Below are 20,759 nucleotides of genomic sequence, written 5' to 3' on the forward strand. Positions count from 1 at the left end.
GCAAGTGTTAATTATTCATGGATATAACATTTTTTTCATATTGTTGCTTGTGGAGTAGGGGTGGTAAGGGAAAAATGAGAAATTCACAATATAAAAGTACTAATAGATTACCTGCAGGGCTGAAATGTACAGAACAGTGTTCTACTAAGGGACTTAGTTACTTAGTACTGTTAGCTAAAACATGTGAGGGTATCTGCCAGCTTCTTTTTCTTAAAACAGAAATAGTTTTCTGCTGTTCTGGAACAAATCTGGTTAACGCAGCACCAACCCAGCATCATTCAGTACTTGCATGGTGTTTCTCCCTTTTACTTTACAGAATTTTTGGTACCTGTTGTAACTCCAGGGTAGCAGAGAAGCCTAACAATGAGTAACTGGAAGGTTTCTAAGTGTACTAGTGATCACATAAGAGAAATGTTGACTGACTTCCAAAAACAGTAATTTTTTTTATAGCTATGTTAATGGCATCACTTCTAAATATTCTGATCTACTGTGTTGTCTTAAACACCTTTGCTGAATAGATGAAAGAATCCTGATAAACAAGTGTTAAATGAGAGAAGCCGCATGTCTGAGCAGGTATTTCCAGTTAAAAAAAAAAAAAAATAACAACCCCCAAAACCGCAAGAGCACAACCTTGCCAAGTGCAGTGGGGGTTCTTAAGTAAAACTGGTTCCCTTCTTAATGATGAATCATGTCCATCCTTTGAATAAGGAGCTGATGTTCCCTAAAAAACCTCTTAATTCAAATCTTACAAAGTAATACTTATTTTAAGACAGCAACAGAGTCAGGGAACTATCTACCTCTTCTGAGCATCTTGTAAAAGAACTTATCGCTACTATTAATTACAGTGGTTATTTTGAGGAAGAAGATTGACACAGAGGTCACTTCAATTTTCTTAACTGCAGATGGCCTAAGACATTCAATACATTTGATTGCACCAGCAACTTTAAGGAGTTTGCTGTCCCAAATGCCTTTCTTGTCTCATACAGGAAAGCTTAAGTATAGAACAGTAGTTAAGGTAAGACAGCCTCATTAGGACTAGATGCCTCCATGCTTATTTTGTGAAGAAATGTACTTGGTACAGCTCCTACTTTGCTGTTTTGAACATGCAGTACATGTTAACTGAATTGTTACTGAAGTGTTGATGTGTTCAAATCCTCTGTATTCTCAAGGCAGTTGAAGCACAGCTGTTGCCAACAACTGATGGAACCAAGTACCTAAGTGATGGCTCTCAGGGATGGCTCAGTATTACTTCTAAAAGTGACAACAGCAGCAGTTACACCAAATAAACTTGAACTGATTTTTTTTTTTAAATTATTTACTAAAATAAACAAGTACATTTTCCTTTTCAGTATAAGTTACATAATTGCATACATTTATAGCTCCTTCTAGGTGCTTTTGGTAATAAGGCAGCAGCAGGCTGGGAACTAAACCTTTCAGCATTGCTCTGTACATAAGGAGTCAGTGCAAGGATATTAGGTTTTCCAGCAATATACATTTTTATAAAATACACAGAAGATGAACCTCATTTTTATTTGATACAGCTCAAGCAGAAGTAGACTGTAGTGCAATTCTTGCTTATGGGAAAAGAAAGCCTGCACAGTAAAATGTGAATGAAGGATGCTTAAACCATGATTTGTTTACCAGAAGCAGTTAATAAAACACTTAACCACAACTATTTGTGCTTCATAAAAAAATCTTATACAGGTTATAAACTAAAACCTCATCTGTAAAAGTTCTTCCCTGTAGAGCAGTGATTACAGCAAGACATACGGTGCTTCAGATCTGCTTTGGTGGTAGAACTTCCATGTGCTATTATGGAAAAGTGTTTCCAGAAGAAATAATCCTCTTACAACTCACCAGCCACCTTCCTGACAAAACACCAGTCACCTTCCTGACAAAAGGGAACTGGAAACTTTGGTGCTTCAGCTCTGCTTTGGTGGTAGAACTTCCATATGCCATCATGGAAAAACGTTTCCAGAAGAAATAATCCTCTTACAAATCACCAGCCACCTTCCTGACAAAAGGGAACTGGAAACTTTGAAATGCTCATTCCCCTTCTCTGTGAAAGAACAAGCCCTGACAGAGGAGAACATGTGTTGTGTTAATTGCTATAGTGGCACAAAAAATCAAAACTGGCCCCTAGGCAGATTCATCCATTCAATACCCACAGTCTCTAGATTGTTTATTCCATGTGGCCTTAACAGACCATCTCAGGCTACTAGAGGAGGAGTACTCTGATCATCTACCTTCATCAGTCTTGGCTTAAGTCAGTGAAGCAGGTGCTTCAGTCACTAACTCTTCTTACTGGGAATACAGAGGTTCGGAATAACGATCATGCAAACTTCTTCTTTGTAGCTGTAAATCGTTCCATGTACTACAAAGAAAACAAAAAAAAAAATCTAAGATTCAGAATTTAATACGAGATTCATTACTGTTGAAAGCAGATAAGCTTCTGTTCTCAGACTCAAAAGCACTCTGCATCTGAAGCATATTTTCATTTCCTAGACATAACCATTAGAGCTTTAATTTCAAACAAAAACACCCCAAATTTTTTTCTGCCATTTTCTGTAATTCACTGAATTTCAGTTCTAGAAAGAAAGTCCCCCACAGTGCTGAACAGTCAAATCTCAAGTATAAAGGATGAACTAACGTTAAACAGTTAAGAATAGACTGTGCTTTAATTCACCAGCATTAAAGCTTAGTATTCTGAGGAGGGACTGGCTAAGGACTTCACCAGAAGCTTCTTTTTTAAAAAAATACACAAAAAAAGACACAAACCTTGTCATAACCTTCCAGTTCTCTGAGCTTCTTGATTTCAAAGAGGTTGCCTTCTACTGCAAGCAGTGAGATCTGGGAGTCGCTGAGGATGCTCTGAGGAAGCATGCTGAGCTCTAGACAGTTTTCTTCTAAACGCAAGACTTTGAGGCGTGGACAGTGGGAGATCTGCACTGAGATCTGGGAAATCTGGCAGAAATAAAAAAAAAACCCAAAGAGAAATAGGATTAAAATGTTAGTGATCCACTATTTGTTTCAGGCTAATAGGGAACAATTACCATGTTGTAAATATAAACTACAGTAACTACTTAACAATGCACAAGCAACAATAATAATGATCAAAAATCCCAAGTAATTTTTTTTTCCTTCCATGTTGACAGGGAAACTACGCTTTTGTTTATCAGATTCCTACTCAAGAACTGTTCAAATAATTTCCTCTACGACTAAATTCATGTTTTGTTGAACAAATCCTGAAATTTGTTGAACATCCAGGCAGTTGGATGTATCGGTACGTAAATTCTAGTTATGGTCCCTGATATCTGTGGTGTCCAGAAGCACAAATAGTATTTTAGCTATAAAGTTTTGATGGTCTCAGTGTATGTTCTGTGGATGTTCCAAGTCCTAAATCTACATGCCCATAATATCTCAGTTACCAGACCTGGTTCTGATTCAGATTGAGTTCGATGGCCTGCAATTCTCCCACGGTGTCGGGCACGTTTTGGATCTGGTTTTTGGAAAGATCTATCACATCCAAGTGGCGAAGACCACAGAGTTGTGTGGGCACAGTCCGAAGCTGGTTTCCAGAAAGGCTCAGGGTTTTGAGAGCTGAAAGTTGTCCAAAGGCAGCCGGCAGCTGCCTCAAGTGATTGCCATTCAAATGGAGTGTTTCCAGTTTTTTCAGCTTGCACAGCTCCTCAGGTAAGGCAGCTGGAAATAAATGACAGAACAAAGAGATGAGCTAAACAAAGAGCAGTAAACGTTCATATCCATTCAATTCAAATAAGCTTCTGCACGGAAAATGGTGCTGTATTACAGTAATTTCTCACAGGATTCCTCCCCATTTTCCAACAACAGCACAGATCCCTGCACAGAAACTTAAGTCCACTGAAAACACGTGCTTTTTAACCATCTTCCACAAATGAAAAATGATCTGCAGACAAGGCAGGCCTTCAAATCACAGGCTGAAAACACTACTTGGAGAGGATCTGAGCCTATCAGTTATACTCCTTACTAACTACTTTGCCACCGTTTTCTGTGACGTTTGAAATACCACACAATTCACAGCTTTGGGTCTGCTGCAGCCCTTTAGAGGTATTACACAACTCACTCAAAAGTAAGTTCCCAGATAATTCATACTGTATCATACCAGCACATAAACCTCATCGGGTAAGCTCTGCTGGCGTTCATTCATCCCTCGTTCTACCTGCACAAGTCTATCACCTGTGGCACTCTTGAGCTGTGCTATAAAGAGGTTTGTAAATTACATTTCTTTTTCAAAAAGGCAGATAATACACAATTAACATATAAACAAGTTAGTTTCTTCACCTTATCCTAATTTTTCCTTAACACTGGAAGTTTGTCCAACAGAAACTGTACCAACCACTGAATGGCCAGCAACATTTTCTACATGTCATCTGTATTACCTGTTCTTTATGCAAGTACTAAACCACCTGACCCTGTTAAACCTTCAGATCAGACAAGTCACAGCACAGAAACATTACAGTTTTAAGTACTTACATGTCATTGTAAAACTGATAATAAAACTAAGTTGGCAACTAGTTTTGAAGAACTTATGGGTTTGGGGTTTTTTTTCCTGTACATGAATTCCAAAGATTTCAGTTTAGGTGACTAAACTCCCCATTTACATCCTGTGAGAGTTAAATCATTACATTCAGTTTCTGCTCAGAGAAGTCAGGTTATTAATTTAGAAATCTGTGGAGATATTAATTAGCAGGCATACTCAGTTTGTTGTTGTTCAGAGCAAGGCTCTTCAAAAAGGAAAATTTTCCAATGAGTGGTGGCAAGAGCTCTATTTTGTTGTTCGACAAGTCTATTGTCCTTAAGTTGCTTGATAGCTTCTGCAGATCTTCAGGAAACTATGGGGGAGAAAAAAGATACAGCATTTTAATAGTTGATACAACTCTGAATGTTCAAGTTACACAGCTGAAAATTTAAATTTGTATCACTGTTCCATACTGTCATATGTATCACAATATCCAATCAACAGTGTGCAATTAAGTTGGAAAATGTGCTTAATACATCTTTTTAAAAATATTTTTTCATCTGAGGAAGGGAAGAGGGATATAAAGGAGACAGCCTAACAACTAGGAAGAGCAGTTTTGAAGCCAAAGAATTTAAATTAAAAAGGGAGAAGGAAGAATACCATGACACGAGCTCATTTCTGGTTTAGTCCTTTTACGTGTTTGTCTTAAACATTCCTGTCATTTAAAAATATTCTACAGCTACTTAACAACTCTGTATTTTAGCAGAGTAGGATTAGGAAATTTTTCTCTTGCTTTCCTTTTAAATAATTATTTTCCTTATTCTTATTTACATCCTGTACCACTTTAATACACACTGGGCACTGAGCTGAAAAAAGAAAAACCTGACAATTACTATCAGCAAGTCCCTGGCCGATAGGGCAGTAGTTTTCATCCTCCTTTAGTCTGGCAGAGGAAAAGGGAAGGCAGAAGGTAGGACTGTGGAAGAAGATACTTTAGAAAAGTCTTTGAAAATTATTGCAATATAGTTATTTTGGCTATCCTGTGAATTGTTTCTTGACTTATGGTTCCAGGACATTCTGTGTTTTTCTGCAGTTAAGTGGAAGTCAAGACAATTTCCAGCTTAATAAACTTCAAGGTGCTTGCAGCCCAGTGAACAGCCTGCACAGACTATTTATACGACTACAATTAAATACAGCGTTAAGTATCTAAATGTGACAAATTGTGGAATATCTGAGTAACAATACAGTTATAAAATTTACATTTTCCCCTCAAGTTTACAGCATTTTAAAAAGCAAAACATCATAACTAGTGCTTCTTGAAAATACATGCACTCTAAAGCGTAAGCTCATAACTATACAAGTGCCCTGACAGATAAGTTCTCAATCAGACGACAGTGCAACCAAAATTCTGCTCTGTGAAAGGGAAAAAAAAGTATTCCTGAAATAATATTATCCATCATTACTCATGAGAAATATATGTATTAGTGCATTATGACAATGAAGTGGGAATTTCTTTCCAAAAGTGTCAGTTGTGCACACATAAAGCCACGCTTCTACAGTTACATTACCTCTGCGAGTCCCTTTCCCGTCAGCTGAAACACACCAGTTTTCTGTGCTGTCTCCAGGTGGGCTTTTAATGCACTATTTCCCATCCTAACAGTTCTCTGTCAAGCATATGCAGTTGGGGTGACAGTTTCAGCCAGTTTCTCTCAGTTATTCTTCACTAGAGAACTGCAATCTTAAGTCTCTGTCATAAAGCAAATGCAGAAAGTCATTTTACGCCTCCCGTCTTCCACACAAGCATTTCAACATCCTCAAGCCTTTCACTGCTGCGTTTTCATCTCCCATAACTATACACCTAGAACCTGAAGATTTTACCTAGTTTGCAGTGCCTTCGTTGTAGTAGTTTGAATATTGACACGATCACAGAATCGTCTCCATTGGAAAGGACCTTTCAGATCATCAATGCAATGAGTAGAGTTAAAACTGATGGTAAAAATTGCATACTTCCCAGATTTTGCCTCTTTCAGGGCCCAGTACTGTAAGGCGATTCTCCATGGAGACTGGCTGTGATTTTAGTGGCATCTCCCACTTACTATTTGCTTTTTCGGGGAAATATTTGTTTCATTCAGAGGCCGGACCCCTTTGCTGCGACTCTGGATGCAGACACCCCACATCCACCTCCTCTTAACTCCAGCTGGGCTTAATCCCCAGGACGAAGCAGGCCGGAGGATTAGCGTCAGGTTTGTGGCCGGCAGGTGGGGAATAAAGCTTAACACAGCACATAAATAGCCGGGACGAGGAGCCCAGGAGAAGCAGCAGCGCTCCCTGCCCCGACGGCTCGAAGCGGCTCAGCGGGATCCTCGGGCAAGGGATGAAGCCGGCAACGACCCGCTGCAGGCCCCGGTCTCACGACCTCACCCCCGTCCCGGTCCCACCGGGGCCGCTTAGCCCTCGCCCCGGCCCCGCAGGGAGCCCCGGCGGGGGCAGCCAAGCCCGGCCCAGCCCAACTCACCTGTACAGGGGCTGCACGCCCAGGCTCCGCGGCGGCGGAGCCCCCCGCGCTCCACCTCCGCCCTTCGACGCTCTCTGAGCCCTTACCGGCTCCCCCGGAACCGGACGCGCGTCGAATCCCTTTCCTGTCGCGCCTAATCCGGCGCCCGCCCCCTTACCCGTCCATGATGGCCGCCGCCGGCACCCGGCCTTCCCGGCGGCGGGACGCTAGAACTAAGGCGACGGTCCTGGGAGATGCGGCGGGAGAGAAGCGTGGAGGGTCCCCGGAGGTGCGGTGGGAGAGCGGCTCGGAGAGCGAGGCTTCCTCTGAGGCTGCCTTCCCCAGCCCCTGGGAGGTGGGGCAGCCCTCGGCGGCGGCCGCTCTGCTGGAGAGCTGCGTGAAGGCGGGCGTCGTGAGCCAGGTAACGGCCCCGGGGGCCGGGAGCGGGCCGGGGAGAGGGGCCGCGCAAGATGGCGGCGGCGGGGAACGGCAGGAGCGTAACAAAGCGGTACCTGCGGGTGAAGGGTCGGGGCAGCCGGGGCTGAGGCTCTGCGGCCGCCGCTCTCCTCACCCCTCGGGGCCCGTCCTTCAGAAGCCGCAGCTTCGTTTGCTCGTTAATTTGAAACGGGGAAGTTTTTCCTTTTATTGCGGGGTCTCTGAGTGCTTTGGCTGAGGGCAGCTTTCAGGGAATGACTGAACCCTGGGTGTTTTTCTGGAGCTTAGACGTGAGGGCTTTCTGATGGCCCGTGGGGTGTTCCAGCAGTGTCCGAGACACAGTTGTTGACACTGCTCTGGTGCTGCCTTTCCTGAAATTTTACTTTAATTTTCCCCAAATAACGCATATATTTCATGAGTTGTTCAGACAGAATTTACTGTACTGCATAGTGTGAGAGATTAACACTTTAGACTATTAAAGCCTAATCTGGAGGATTTGCCTGATGATGTGTTTCTTGCTGCTGTTTACATCTTATTCCTGCTGCTTTCCTTTCGCAGAAGACTTTGGATTTAACCTGTAGAAATGACCCGTGCTTTGTGAAATTCTCAGAGATGGAAAAAATGGCCAACATTCGAGCTGAAATCAATGAGGTATGGCCTTTAGCGTTGTCAGCGTACACTCAATGCTTCAATACTGAGAGATAATATGTGGCACCTGGTGAGATACTAGACTGCAATGTGCTCTTGTTTCATGATTTGTTTGGGTTTTGGGGTTTTTTTATCAGTTTAGCCATTTAACAGTTGGCACTTTTTCCCCAGTGGACTCAGTTGCCATCAAGAAAAGAACAAAATCATGAAACAAAGGTTTTCAGTATAACTGGAAAGACACAGCAGCCTGCATCTTTGACTGGAGCATTACCCAAAGTTTTCTGAAGAAACTGTAGAACAAATGAGAGTTTCTAATTGACTTACATTCACAAAAATGTGTTTCTGTATAGGCAACTAGACCATTTATTTTGTTGGTCAGCAAGAGAACCTCAATTATTTCCTACTGCCTGAATTGGCTGTTGACTTGTATTTTATGATTATATTTTCTGAGCATCAGAAGACTCTAAAAAAAAAAAACCAACCTGGTATAAAACCTGTGTTTATTAAAACATGCAATATAGGCTCCAGCATCTGCAAAGCAGTGTGACAAATCACCATTTACTTTGGAGAATGAGTTAAACAACTAACATTATTCTGCCCTGATGGGCAGAAGGAACGGACAGTTTCTGGCTCCCAGTAAGGCAGCTATTTAGCCTCCTTTGCTGGAAGTTTTCATGTGCAAAGTACTCTCTGACACATGTTCACTGTGCTATGAATGAAGCAGGTTTATTTTTGTCCTCGGTGATCAAGAAAAGCAAAGCAACAGTTCTCTGTGTGTTCGGAGAGGCTGATGTGTCATCCTTTTCTGTACTTTACTTGGTCTTCTCTTGTCTAGTCAAAAATTACCACGACTTTTTCAGCCACAGAAAGGTATCTGCTCTTGTGCTTGTGTTTATTAAAACATGCAATATAGGCTCCAGCATCTGCAAAGCAGTGTGACAAATCACCATTTACTTTGGAGAATGAGTTAAACAACTAACATTATTCTGCCCTGATGGGCAGAAGGAACGGACAGTTTCTGGCTCCCAGTAAGGCAGCTATTTAGCCTCCTTTGCTGGAAGTTTTCATGTGCAAAGTACTCTCTGACACATGTTCACTGTGCTATGAATGAAGCAGGTTTATTTTTGTCCTCGGTGATCAAGAAAAGCAAAGCAACAGTTCTCTGTGTGTTCGGAGAGGCTGATGTGTCATCCTTTTCTGTACTTTACTTGGTCTTCTCTTGTCTAGTCAAAAATTACCACGACTTTTTCAGCCACAGAAAGGTATCTGCTCTTGTGCTGCTTTATCATTGGAAAGAAATAAAGCTAGGAGGTTCACCTGAGGGAGCTTCTCCCTCAGCTGAAAAAACACAAACCAATCTTTGCCAGAAAGCGGTGACTTGGGGCTGTGAGAGGTTCTTTAGTAGAATATAGGCTGCAAAACTGCTTTGTAGGAGATACAGGTTTCTGTACTTCAGGAATTAATTGCAGGGTCTGTCTTTTCCAGCCGAAATTCCCAAGAAATAGCTGGTTTTAAGCAGTCTTTTCCTATAGACCAAAAAAGCCCCTTTAGTAGAAGCACTTGGGAGAGCGTGGTAGCATTCTGTCATGCAAATACTCTTTCACACATGTGCTGTTTTCCCCACCCTCCTGCTTTCTCCTGTTCTATTTTCTCCACCACCTCAAGAGGGTCAACAATATTTGGGTAATTATGTTAAAAATATATTTTCATTTGATTATTTTATTGTTGTAGAAAAAACTGAAAGCTGAAATTCTGCAGTTGGAGAATGAGACAGCAGACATTGCTCACCCTTTTTACTTAGGTAAGTGCTGGTGTACCTTAGTAAAACCAATAGTGTTAAATGACTTCATCAGCAGATTAATATTTCATTTGAAAGCATGACAAATCTGGAAGTTATTGCAGCTGTTTCCACTGGATAGCTTGCTAGAGGTGGCAGGTGTTTTATTAGCCTCTAAAGAATGCTTCCATACCATTTGAACTTGCACTCTGCTGTCTCAGGTGAAGCTCCATGTGTAACTCATAGTAACCTGATTTGCTTCCCTTGGCCTGTGTGCTGCTTTACTGCTTTTCCAATAACTCAGTGTATTTCTACTGTGTCTGTATGCCCCTAAAACTACTTGGATTTTTATTTTAGTGTTTTGGGAACATATGTATTCATTTCCTTATTAATGTACACTTTTCCCACTATGATTTGATGATGCTTAATAACATTCTAGCTTGCTGCTGCTGTGTTAGGCTAGTGAAATACATTGCAATGCTTCAGTGCTGTGGTATAGTTTAAGAAGTTGGTTTCATCTCAAAGACAGTGTACTTAAAACTATAGATAATGTAAAATAATTAACTAAGCTGTATCTCTAAAAGTAGGTATTACGACTTTGAGGTGCATGCTGATACCAAGTCCTACACACTCCAACAAAAGTAATCTGATAAATTATATCTTCTTGAGTGTAAGCTCTCCAGTGTGAAAGATCAGACATTTTTTTTTCAGTCTTGCTCGCTCTTTCCTTCTTTGCTCTTGTTTTAGCAGGATAATAGTTTCAACTTTGCAATTTTATTTTATAGGCAAGAAATGTGAAATACTGCAAGGTATGAACAGACACTTGGAAGCCGTACTGAAAGAGAAGAGAACTCTTAGGAAGATGTTGATAAAGCCCAGATGTCAGGAGAGCCTGCCTATTGAGGCTACTTCCCACAAGTAGGCGTATAGAAAATAATGGTTCTTGTTTGTGTGAGTCCAAATTAATTTGAACTAATAAGCAGTAAAAATTGCTTGCTTTCATTTGCTTTTCCATTGAGAAGAATAGAAATACAAAATGGTAGCAGAACTTCAACTAAAAGCTAGTTGTTTACTCGTTGCAAAATTCAAGAAAGGTGGTGATGTATATTTGCTTAATTTGTTGGTGTTGTCTTCTGAAGATTACATAACAACTTGTAATGTCTTGCTTTAAGCAGGTGTGTTAAATGCTTGATTCATTATGTTTCTCCATAGGAAGGAATTTTTACTTCAGCATTTGGTGTCTGCTTTCCACTGTGACTTGCTCAGCACAAGTGTGTGAATGGTTCCCAGACATGCATTGTACTTGTTTTAAAAATATAGTCCTTCTCATGGTCTAAAAATCTAGTCCAGCTTCTGAAGAAGTGTGTATTCACTTCTGTAATTCCTGCTATACTTGATCCTGAGAGTCATAAAAAAAAAGTGTAATTGCAGAGAAATTAATTAGATGGTTAAGAACTCGTATGAACTGGAAGAGAGGACTAAGAAAATCCACAGGGGAAAGAAATAGGAAGTAGAAAATCCTCATTGTTTTGCACGGCTTCTGAGTAGGGGGCTCATTCTTGGTTACAGGTATGTAGTAGAGTTGTTGGCTGAGGCTGTGACTTTCATTGACAAGCTTGAAAGCCATTTGCAGACAGCAAGAAGCATCCCTCAGATACCAACTGTCATGAAGAATATGGTGAGTAGCAAAAGAGCCAAGCCTTCCGCTTCACTCAGCATTAAGAATTCAATGCTGTTTGATTGTTTAGGTTATTTTTATGTCTTGCTAGAGGGACAGGATGTGTAGAGATTGAAATCCAACTCTTCTGCTTTAGGATACTGCTTTGACAAAAACAGAGATGCTTGCCATGGAGCTGGAGGAGCTGGGAGACCAAATATTGAAGTGGAGCGAACTGCAAAAAGCAGCGTATTCTGACAGCATCTGCAATACTGCTGAGCTGGACCTTGGCTTATCTTAACCCTAACTCATTCTCAAGTAGGATGGCTATTCAAAGAACTACCTTTTTACGGTCTCCTGGGAAAAGTGCAACATAGTTGTGCTGTCATCCAACAGGGACTTTGTAGGTAGTTTTATATTTCTGTTCTTATGTAACAGTTCTCCAACTGCTTCAAAACAAAAGGAGGGACAATGAGCAGTAGCTCACAAGAAGAGAGACTACTGAGAAGACTGTTAAGGAGTTCCTTTTTGAAATAGTTGGACAGGATTCCCTTGGAGCCTGTATCTTCAATGCAAATTTGTTTTGATATTTCTCATGCACTTGCTATAGTGTCTCTATTTGTTTTTGTAAGTATCTTGATAATACACTGTATTTTGTATGCCATTATAAAACTTCAATAAAAGCACTACGTTTCAAGAGCTGTCGCTTTTGGTTTTTTATTTTGTTATAAAATCCTATAATTAAAAGAACAGTGTAAAGTCTTAGGTCCCAGCTTATGCTTCTATATGACTTCCAACCAAGAAACTAATCAATTTTTAAGTTACAATTTATGATGGCTATGATGTGGCTGTGTGGGAAAGCAAGGAGTGGATTCAGTGATTATACATCAGAGTAGTGATTTGCAAACCATGTTTCTATCATACCAGTAAATATATTCTTCAGTCTCTACTTTTCTGTTGCTTGCCCTGTCCTCAGTGCCCCTCATAGAATAAAACTCTTGTTCTATGACCGTGACTGACAATTTAGCAAAAGCATTAGTTGTTCCAGTTTGAAAGTTTAGCAATTTTTATGTCCTGGAAAGACATGTTGGTAAAATGTCACTGGCAGGATGTGTATGAACCAGTAACCAACCAGACATTTGGTTGTCTTTGGAGGACGTCCAGTTTTGTGTTCAGGACACAGAGCAAACTGGAAGTGGTGTAGATGTATTCCTTTCTACTGTTGTATTGCTTATGTTATCTGAATCCTTCAGATATCCCACCTGTTGATTTCAGTTTCTGAAAATGAGTGTTTTATTTTCTGAAAGTAACCACTAGGTGGCTCAGTACCGCACGTTTCACTGTTGTTCGTCTGATTATTGCCTGATTATTAAAACCAAACCTAATCTTTGGTTCTTGAGCACACTCTGGTCTGGCTTACTTGCAATTGGTCTATTCAATATTTTAAAATTTTCTGAGAATCCCATTTTAATCTTTTTAGAGTACATCATTCTGCTGTGATGACAAGGTGTATAGCTTAACAATTCTTTATTATACTGTGTCAGTGTAGGTGATGTTCCTCTCTGCTGCTAGTTAAGAGGATAGAAACAACTTGGATTAACTCGAGTAGAATGTCAGCAGATAGGATCTGGGAATATAAAGTGGTGTTTGAGTCCCATAAACCCAAACGGGATGTTTGTGTGAACTCTTGCTAGATGTCATTGCAGGATTTGTGGCTGAAGTCACACATCACTGTCATTTCAGATGTGGAAATGAAAGTCTGCTATGCAATTGCAGAGGAGCCGGCATTTTTACTGAAAATGCTTTGCGCATTCTGTGAAACAAGAAGAAACAGAATCCAAACTTCTGGAATCATCATCCTATGCATCTGTCACAGGCTTAACGTCTCTCATGTTGTCTCTTAGTGATGATTTAGGTCAGGCAAATTAAAGCTGTCATAATTTAATGCTTCTGGAATTAGGATGAGAAAATTTCTAGTTAGTTTGTTCATTATAATTCTTCAAAGTGAAGACAAGTGTTTCTGCTATATCCCAAAGAATCAAGCATATTTTCTTCTTTTACTGTATCGGTTATTGGAGGGTTGACTGTGGCAATGGTTGTAGGGTTTAGCTAATACCATTTGTACAAATTCATTCTTTAGGGATAAATCTGTTGAAGTAAACAGTGATTGTAGGTGTTCATTTTAGCAGTGCTGTGGTGGGTCATGAGTTAGGAAAAGTGTTGGGTCCCAAGGACCCATCCCATGCTTCACTCAGGGAGGTTTCTGTATTGTGATTTCTTTTGCATTTAGATTTAACGTTTCTGGAGCTTAAGGCAAATTGTCTCATGAGGAGAACGACACTTAAAGTAAAAACAAATAGTACTATTTAAACAGAAGTTGTTTAAATAGACTGTAGAACACTCTTATATTCAGATACAGCTCAGTTTTTCATGTTTTGAAATGCAAAAGCAGAAAAAGTCGAGTTAAAAATGAGTAGTGACAGTGGCAACAGCCAAACAGGCATTGTCTGCTGAGCTGGGCAGCCGGCACGGCCAGCGCTCGTGTCTTCACAGGAATGGCCGTAGTGACAGGGACAATATTCTAAAAGCTATTTTTTTTTTAAACTTTCGGTGTTTTTTATATTACTCTAAGTGCAATACATTTACCAAGGTTTTGCATTGATTTCAATTATAGCTCTTGGGGAGCTTCAAGATTTTATTTTACACAGTAAGTGCAAGACTGGAGGCTTTTCAAAGGAATTTAAGACACTTGAGAGCTTTCCTCTAGCACTAGCGAGGAGGGGGTGCTTCTCTTCCTTCAATTCCTGTCCCGTTAATTAATTAAACGCGGGGTGCTTTACGCTTTAAACAGCGCTGGTTTGTGGGCGCCATTAGGGTTAGACTGAGGGGTTTTTCACTCCTGAAACCCAGTTGGATTCCCTTGGGGAGTCCTTTAGGGGGTATCCCCAGGGCAGCCCCCCCCTCACCACACCGTGGGCATTCAGGGGCTCCCTGAAGCCCCCTCACCCCGCGGAGGTTTCCCTCCCGCCCCCGCGGGGCCTGCCTGGGCCGGGCCGCCCCCGGGCCCTCCCCTCACCCTCCGGGGCGGCTCCGCTCCTCCCTCCCCGGCCTCTGGGCCGCCGCGATGCGGGGCCGGGGCTGCTGGGCGTGAGGGGAGCCATGGCTAACGTCAAGGTGGCCGTGCGGGTCCGGCCTCTGAGCAAAAGGTGAGGGGGGGACGACGCGGGGAGGTGGCGGTCGCCGTGGGGCGGGGTGATGGGCCCCCCCCACAAACCCCCGGTCCGGTCACCGGGGCTGAGGGAGCCCGAGGGTGAGGTAGGAGGAGCGGCGGGGCTCCCCTCTGCGGGTCACGACACAGCTGGGGAAGTTTTTTTGGAGGAGTCACCCTCCGGAGCTGTTGGGCTGACTCCCCCTAACAGGACAGTTGTCCCCCGGTGTCGGGGAATCTTCCCGTCCCCGTCTGTTGTCGCTGTTTTTTCCAGCGGGAGGCAGAGCCGGATATTCCCATTGTCGCTCCCTCCCCGGCTTCCTTGGCTCCAGTAGAAATCCCAAAAGCGAAACGATAACGGCTTGAAGACAACTCCCAACCAAGGAGAAGATGCCGTAGCGCAATGCTCTTGGGGGTGTTGGGATACAACACGTAACTAAAGCCGTGCAGACTTTGGAAATTCTGGGGAGGGAAATAAAGAGAAAGAGCAAGCAGCCAAAATTTCAGTGTCTGGTAATTTACTCCTCCTGTTCGAGAAATGCTATAGCGCTGCGGGCAGAAATGGTTTGAAATGTGGTATGAGCTCCCAGGGCCAGGCTTTGATTTGATGCTGCCTTTCTTTGTAGCATGACTCCCTCGCCTTGTCTCCTGGCTGCGTTGACTTAATTGATAACTCCTGCTTGTAGTAGAGAAAATGATTCTTGAAGAGTTGCCTGGCCAGAAAACTAGCCTAGTCATTTAGCCAGCAGTATACTAGCATATCTTGGACTCTTAAGTTCTTATTTGTCTATGGATTTTATTGGTTTTTTTCAAGAAAAGATACTGGAGAATGTTGAATAAAATAAAAAAAACCACCTAAACCAAACCTGGTAGTCTTAATAGAAAAGGGAAAGGTGGAAAGTAATTTACAGGTTTTTAATATATTTTACCTTTAACTCAAAGCTAACGTATTTTACAAATACTCTGCCCATAATTTAATCTGAATCCATCTTTGGATAATATAGTTCTGATCTGTAGTACAGCTATGAATGGAACAGATTTTAGTAGATGCTGGCATGTTGTAAGAAGAGTTGCAGCATTGAAGTAAGCTAAGAGTAACCTTTCATTGCTTTATGTTTACTTTAGTGTTGAAGATACTATTTGATTTTTATTCTCTTCCGCATTGTTAGTCATTCTTAGCACTTACTCGTTAAATAAATTGCCATTATGCTCTCTAGAAATAAAAAGCAGTGTACAAGTGCTAAGTACGAACATTAAATGACAATTTGGTAACCATACCATAGGACTCTCTTGTTTCAGCCTTGCAGAGTTCACTGGAGACTGAAAGTTTTTAAAAGTCCAACTCGATGATGTATTTCGTTGTGCAGTCAATGACATATTTGTTTCTTCCATAACAGCATTTGGCTGCCTATTTGCAGTTAAGCAGGGTCTCCAATAGACATAAGTCAATGAGTGTTTCTTAGCAGTTGGGGAAGAGAGGCCCAAGACTGGCAGGAGTGTTATCTTCTTTCTCACCAGATTTGCCTTGACGAGGAGCTTTGCACCATGTTTAATCTTTTATTTTATGTTTTAACATTAATGTCTTAATGGTTTTTTTTCCCCAATGGGTAGCATTAAATAGCACATAACAGTGCATATATCATAATAGCATTAAACAGCGCCTGTAACTGACAGATAAGGTGTGATAAACAGGAAGACCTTTGATATTGTTGGTGTGGCAATGTAGTTTGGAGAGGAGAGTAGGCTCAGAAAGATGGACAGCCTCCCGCAGGTGGGAGATGCTAATCTAGTGCTGAAATAGAAAAGTTTGTACGAAGGCGAGAGTGGGAACCCAGGGGGTAACGCGGGGAGAGACTTCAGTAATTCCATCTTCTCAACCTGTGGCAGTGTTACTGGTGGGATGGAGAGGCAGAGACCAGTCTTGTGGTAGTTGACCCCAAAGGCGATAGGCAATTTGTGCCTTGTACTCTGTTGTCACAGCTGAGATCAGCAAAAGTATTCCAGGATGAATTCTTATATTTCAAAGGTGAGAAGGAAAGTGATTGGATATTTTCTGTGAAGGCTCTGACATGAGAACTTGTGTCTAGCCTTGACCAAAATTGTCCATATGTAATGACTTTGAGGCAAATACCAAATATATGAAGGCTTAAAGTAACCTTTATAGACATTGATAGGACTAAAGCTGTCATTGGGGATAAGGGCCTGCTCTTTCTATTCCAGCTTCTTATGCCACTTCCATACTGGGGTCACACAAACCTCTCACCCTCTTTATACACACATGCTGTGATTGCCTCTAACAGGTACCCATGTTGCCAGAGCTCCTGGAATCCCTTAGGTGCTTTGAAAAGAAAAACTTCCTGCAAAAAAATTTCAGTTCAACTGGATTGAAGTACTGTAATATGTACAGTTGCAGTTCTAGCCAAAAATACTAAGCTTTGCTTTTTAAGAGTCTTAAACATTGTAAAACTGCAGGCAAAGGCTAGAAGTGGAGGGTTATTTGGTTGTTTCTAGACTATCGTACAAACTTTACTTGCTCATTGCTTCTTTTCATTCAATTTGCAATCACAGATAAGCGTTGGATTTGCATCTTAAAATTTAGAGAATATGCATGTTAAAAGTTGCTAATACAGAAGTTCATAAAATCCTGCTTTCTCTTTAAAGTTTCCATTTTTTATAAACCATATTAATCACATCTGCAACTTCTTATTTAGCATAAGGCAAAGAGTGGTCTTTTTGTTCTGTGCCTGTACGGCGCCCATCACAATGCATTCTTTGACAGAGGGCTCCTATGCACAAATAATCCGTGATAGTTATAAAGCTAGTACAGTTATGCAGAATGCATGAATTTTTCCTTTGCCTAAACTTTAAATAACTTGTAGCCAATGTTCTTCATAATGCCATTTATCATTCTGTAGGAGACTAAATGATATTTTTTTTCCACCAAAACGTTATCTGGGCAGTAAATTCCCTCAAATTTGTTCCCTGGAGTGACATTGCTTTAAAAAAAGTCTCTATTACACATTTACTATTATACATACTAAAAAAGATTTATTACTTTGTGGTTACGTGGATACTTGTCCTGTGTAAATAACATTCCCCCTTCAGAATGAAACATGGAAGCTCGAATGGGTGCTATAAATTGACTATAGCGATAGGTGATAATCAGGTATTAAATAGGAGCCGGGAACTGATGAAATCCCTTTATGGTTTATTTCCGGGCATCTTAATGCTTGGTCTATGAGATATCAGACTTTTGTGAGGAAAGTGTAATGTTATTTTTGGCCGCTGGTCAGAAGCTGTTGATGGAAACGCTTTCAATGCTAGCACGTAACTATGTGAGCTAAGAATGTTGTTTCTTTTTCTTCCTTGATTTGTGCTGTGGAGTGGCCAGCAGGGCGGTCTGCAGGGTGGTGCCATGACAGCACATCTGACCCTCCAGACCCGGCAATAGTGCGACCAGCTAAAAAAGAGGGTACGTTGCCCTTCAGGTATTTTAGTGCTGCCTCTGGGGCTCTCTGTGCACCTGGGCATCTCACTTAAAGCCACGTTAGGTGTTTGTGTGCTACGGAAACACCTGCAGCCTCAGACGTGTCCTTTTACTACTTATGTAGGCCAGCAGAAACCCATGCCAGTTGTTATGTGCTGCTAGTTTCAAAAACGTTTGTAACCTGTGGTATCCCAACACAATTCTAGTACCTGGCTGTGGCTGCTGATTGCTCTTAGTATGGACCTCAGCCCCGTCTGGTATGAGAGGAGGGAGGGAGGATCATGTTTGTGGGTGGGAGGCCCCCTGGGATGGGAGTGGTTGGTGTGTCCAGGACGGCATCGCTGGGGCCAGGATGGAGCACAGCATCCATATTCCTCCATTGTCCACTTCTGCTCGGCATCCAGCTGGTCTCAGTTACAGAATCACATGGGGTTGGAATTGGGGGATCTCTCTGGAGATCATCTAGTCCAACCCTCCTGCCAAAGCAGGTCCACCTAGAGCAGGTTGCACAGGAACTTGTCCAGGTGGGTTTTGAATGTCTCCAGAGAAAGAGACTCCACCACCTCCCTGGGCAGCCTCTTCCAGGGCTCTGCCACCCTCAAAGTGAAGAAGTTCCTCCTCATGTTTAGGTGGAACTTCTTATATTCAAGCTTGTGCCCATTTTCTCTTGTCTTATCCCTGGGCACCACTGAAAAAAGACCAGCCCCGTCCTCTTGACACCCACCCTTTAAGTATTTATAAGCATTGATCAGGTTCCCCCCTCAGCCTTCTCTAGACTAAAAAGACCCAAGTCGCTCTGCCTCTCCTCGTGCATACCCAGGATGCGTTTCCTTGTCACGGTGTAGTTTGAGAGCTGCTACATAAGTAGTCTTAAAGATGGATTTTAAAAAACGGAGCTCTACACCACAATGAGAAGCCTCAAGCGTTACTATAGGATTCTCTTTTTAGCATGCACCAGTGACTAGAAGACATTGCATTCCTTCACGGATTGTGGACTGAGGCCTGGGTAAAATCATTCACAGCAAGTTTGTTTAATTAAATTGTAAAATTATAGTGGTGTTAGTTAAAAACTTGACACTAAGGCATGCAGGTTGCCCTGTGATACTTTTTGAGAGTTTAAAGTACTTTGCTGGACCCTGAAGATTGGGAGCTACTTGTGCAGGACCCAGCAAAAGCGAAGACATGTTCTGCTGTTGGAGGTATCTTCTCCACTTTTCAGCTGCCCCTGTGGCCTGGAAAAGGAGAGCCTGGCAAGGAGCTCTTATTTGAAAGGGTCTTTCCTGGTGTCTTTGATAACTCACAAATGAACTCTCCCATCCCCTCTGAACCTCATAGACGTGTCACCGGAAAGAAAAGAGTTGCTGAACAGATTAATTAACTCAAAACCTGCCTTTTGCCTTGTTTCCAAGCTGTAACTTGGAGCCTCCTGTCCAGCTGTTTATTCCCTCAGTCCCCTGAGGAATCCCCAGGCCTGTCTTCCACACTCTGGCAAATGAGAGCATCAAAGAAATGGGATACAGCAGGTGGGGGAGCTAAGTTTGAGCTCCTAAGAACACAGGTGATGGATGTGAGCAAGCCCAAAGCTGGGAGGGAGTTGTCTCCATTAGTAGGGAAAGTTTCTTGCTTATAGTTTCCAGAAATGTGCTTGGTGTCAGGCGAAGCCGGGCAGTGTGTGGAGCACAGCGGCAGTGAGCAGGGAAAGGAGGAGCTCAGCTGGTGGGTGCGTTACGATGTAAACATCTAAAATTCATTTCTGTTCAAAGGGAAAGGTAATGGAAAAGTTACGGAAAAATAAAATTACTTTAAAAATCATTCCGGAAAATTATGCGAAGTAAATCGCTGTTGCTTTGGGCTGGGTACGCCTTTATTAATCTGCTGTGGAGTTAATCAGCTTCGTTAACTAGTCTCCGTGCTGTGGTCTACCACTGCCTCTGTTCTTCCTAATCACATCGTGGTAAGTACAAGGAAGGATTATTTTGTAAGACTTGTTGCTGTTTCATAGACCGTGCTATTGGCTATTTCATATGCTTGCATATAACCACAAGAACTTAGATAGAGCAATGTTGCCTGCTGCTGACAGGAGCGGTAACTTGCAGCAGCTTTTGTAGAAAACATTCCTTGGATTTTATGCATAACAGATGTTAAATGCTGTATCAAAATAAAATTAAAGCAACCGCAGATTGGAGGCTATTGTTTTTCTCCCTCTTACCCCCCTACCAAAAGTAAATCTGATTGTTTTACTTATTCAAGGGTATTCCTTTTAAAATGTTTATTCTTTGCTAGTTAATCAGTGCTGCCCTTTTTGAGGACTCTTTGAACCAGCCCTGTTCAGTTGTTGCTTCTCTCTAAAAATTTCACAATGCCAGTGTTAAGAGGAACATATTCTGGGGAAAGATAGCCATTGATGTTTAGGTTAACATTTCAAAAGCTTTTCCAATTATATTTAAAAAAAACAACAAAAACAAACCAAAGCCCAACAAACAAAGAGAAAACCCCACATGACCTTACTTTATTCAGACTATTGTTGTGATACACTACTTCAAATGTACTTGGTG

The 20,759-nt window shown here is 41.9% G+C and overlaps 3 protein-coding genes across 3 annotated transcripts in view; 2 read left to right on the plus strand and 1 right to left on the minus strand.

The window, feature by feature from the left end:
* Positions 1–1,297: 1,297 nt before the first annotated feature.
* On the minus strand, positions 1,298–7,118 carry LRRC57 (leucine rich repeat containing 57). Its single transcript, XM_014950204.1, has 7 exons — positions 7,014–7,118; positions 6,067–6,245; positions 4,736–4,871; positions 3,434–3,702; positions 2,779–2,964; positions 2,011–2,374; positions 1,298–1,887 (listed from the first exon to the last, which is right to left on the minus strand). The coding sequence occupies exons 2-6, from the start codon at positions 6,148–6,150 to the stop codon at positions 2,333–2,335; spliced, it is 717 nt and encodes a 238-aa protein (XP_014805690.1). The 5' UTR covers positions 6,151–6,245; positions 7,014–7,118; the 3' UTR covers positions 1,298–1,887; positions 2,011–2,332.
* A 33-nt stretch (positions 7,119–7,151) lies between these two features.
* On the plus strand, positions 7,152–12,208 carry HAUS2 (HAUS augmin like complex subunit 2). The gene is made up of 6 exons (XM_014950203.1): positions 7,152–7,413; positions 7,986–8,078; positions 9,807–9,876; positions 10,638–10,770; positions 11,422–11,530; positions 11,667–12,208. Exons 1-6 carry the CDS (start codon positions 7,177–7,179, stop codon positions 11,808–11,810), a joined length of 786 nt encoding a protein of 261 aa, XP_014805689.1. The 5' UTR covers positions 7,152–7,176; the 3' UTR covers positions 11,811–12,208.
* Positions 12,209–14,668: 2,460 nt separating this feature from the next.
* Positions 14,669–20,759, plus strand: part of STARD9 (StAR related lipid transfer domain containing 9) — a 109,336-nt gene continuing 103,245 nt past the window's right edge. The window contains exon 1 of the mRNA XM_014950158.1: positions 14,669–14,715. Coding sequence (XP_014805644.1) covers positions 14,669–14,715 — 47 coding nt within the window. The remainder of the gene's footprint in view (positions 14,716–20,759) is intronic.

The sequence above is a fragment of the Calidris pugnax genome, unplaced genomic scaffold, assembly GCF_001431845.1.
Source record: "Calidris pugnax isolate Ruff unplaced genomic scaffold, ASM143184v1 scaffold68, whole genome shotgun sequence".
Lineage (NCBI taxonomy): Eukaryota > Metazoa > Chordata > Aves > Charadriiformes > Scolopacidae > Calidris > Calidris pugnax.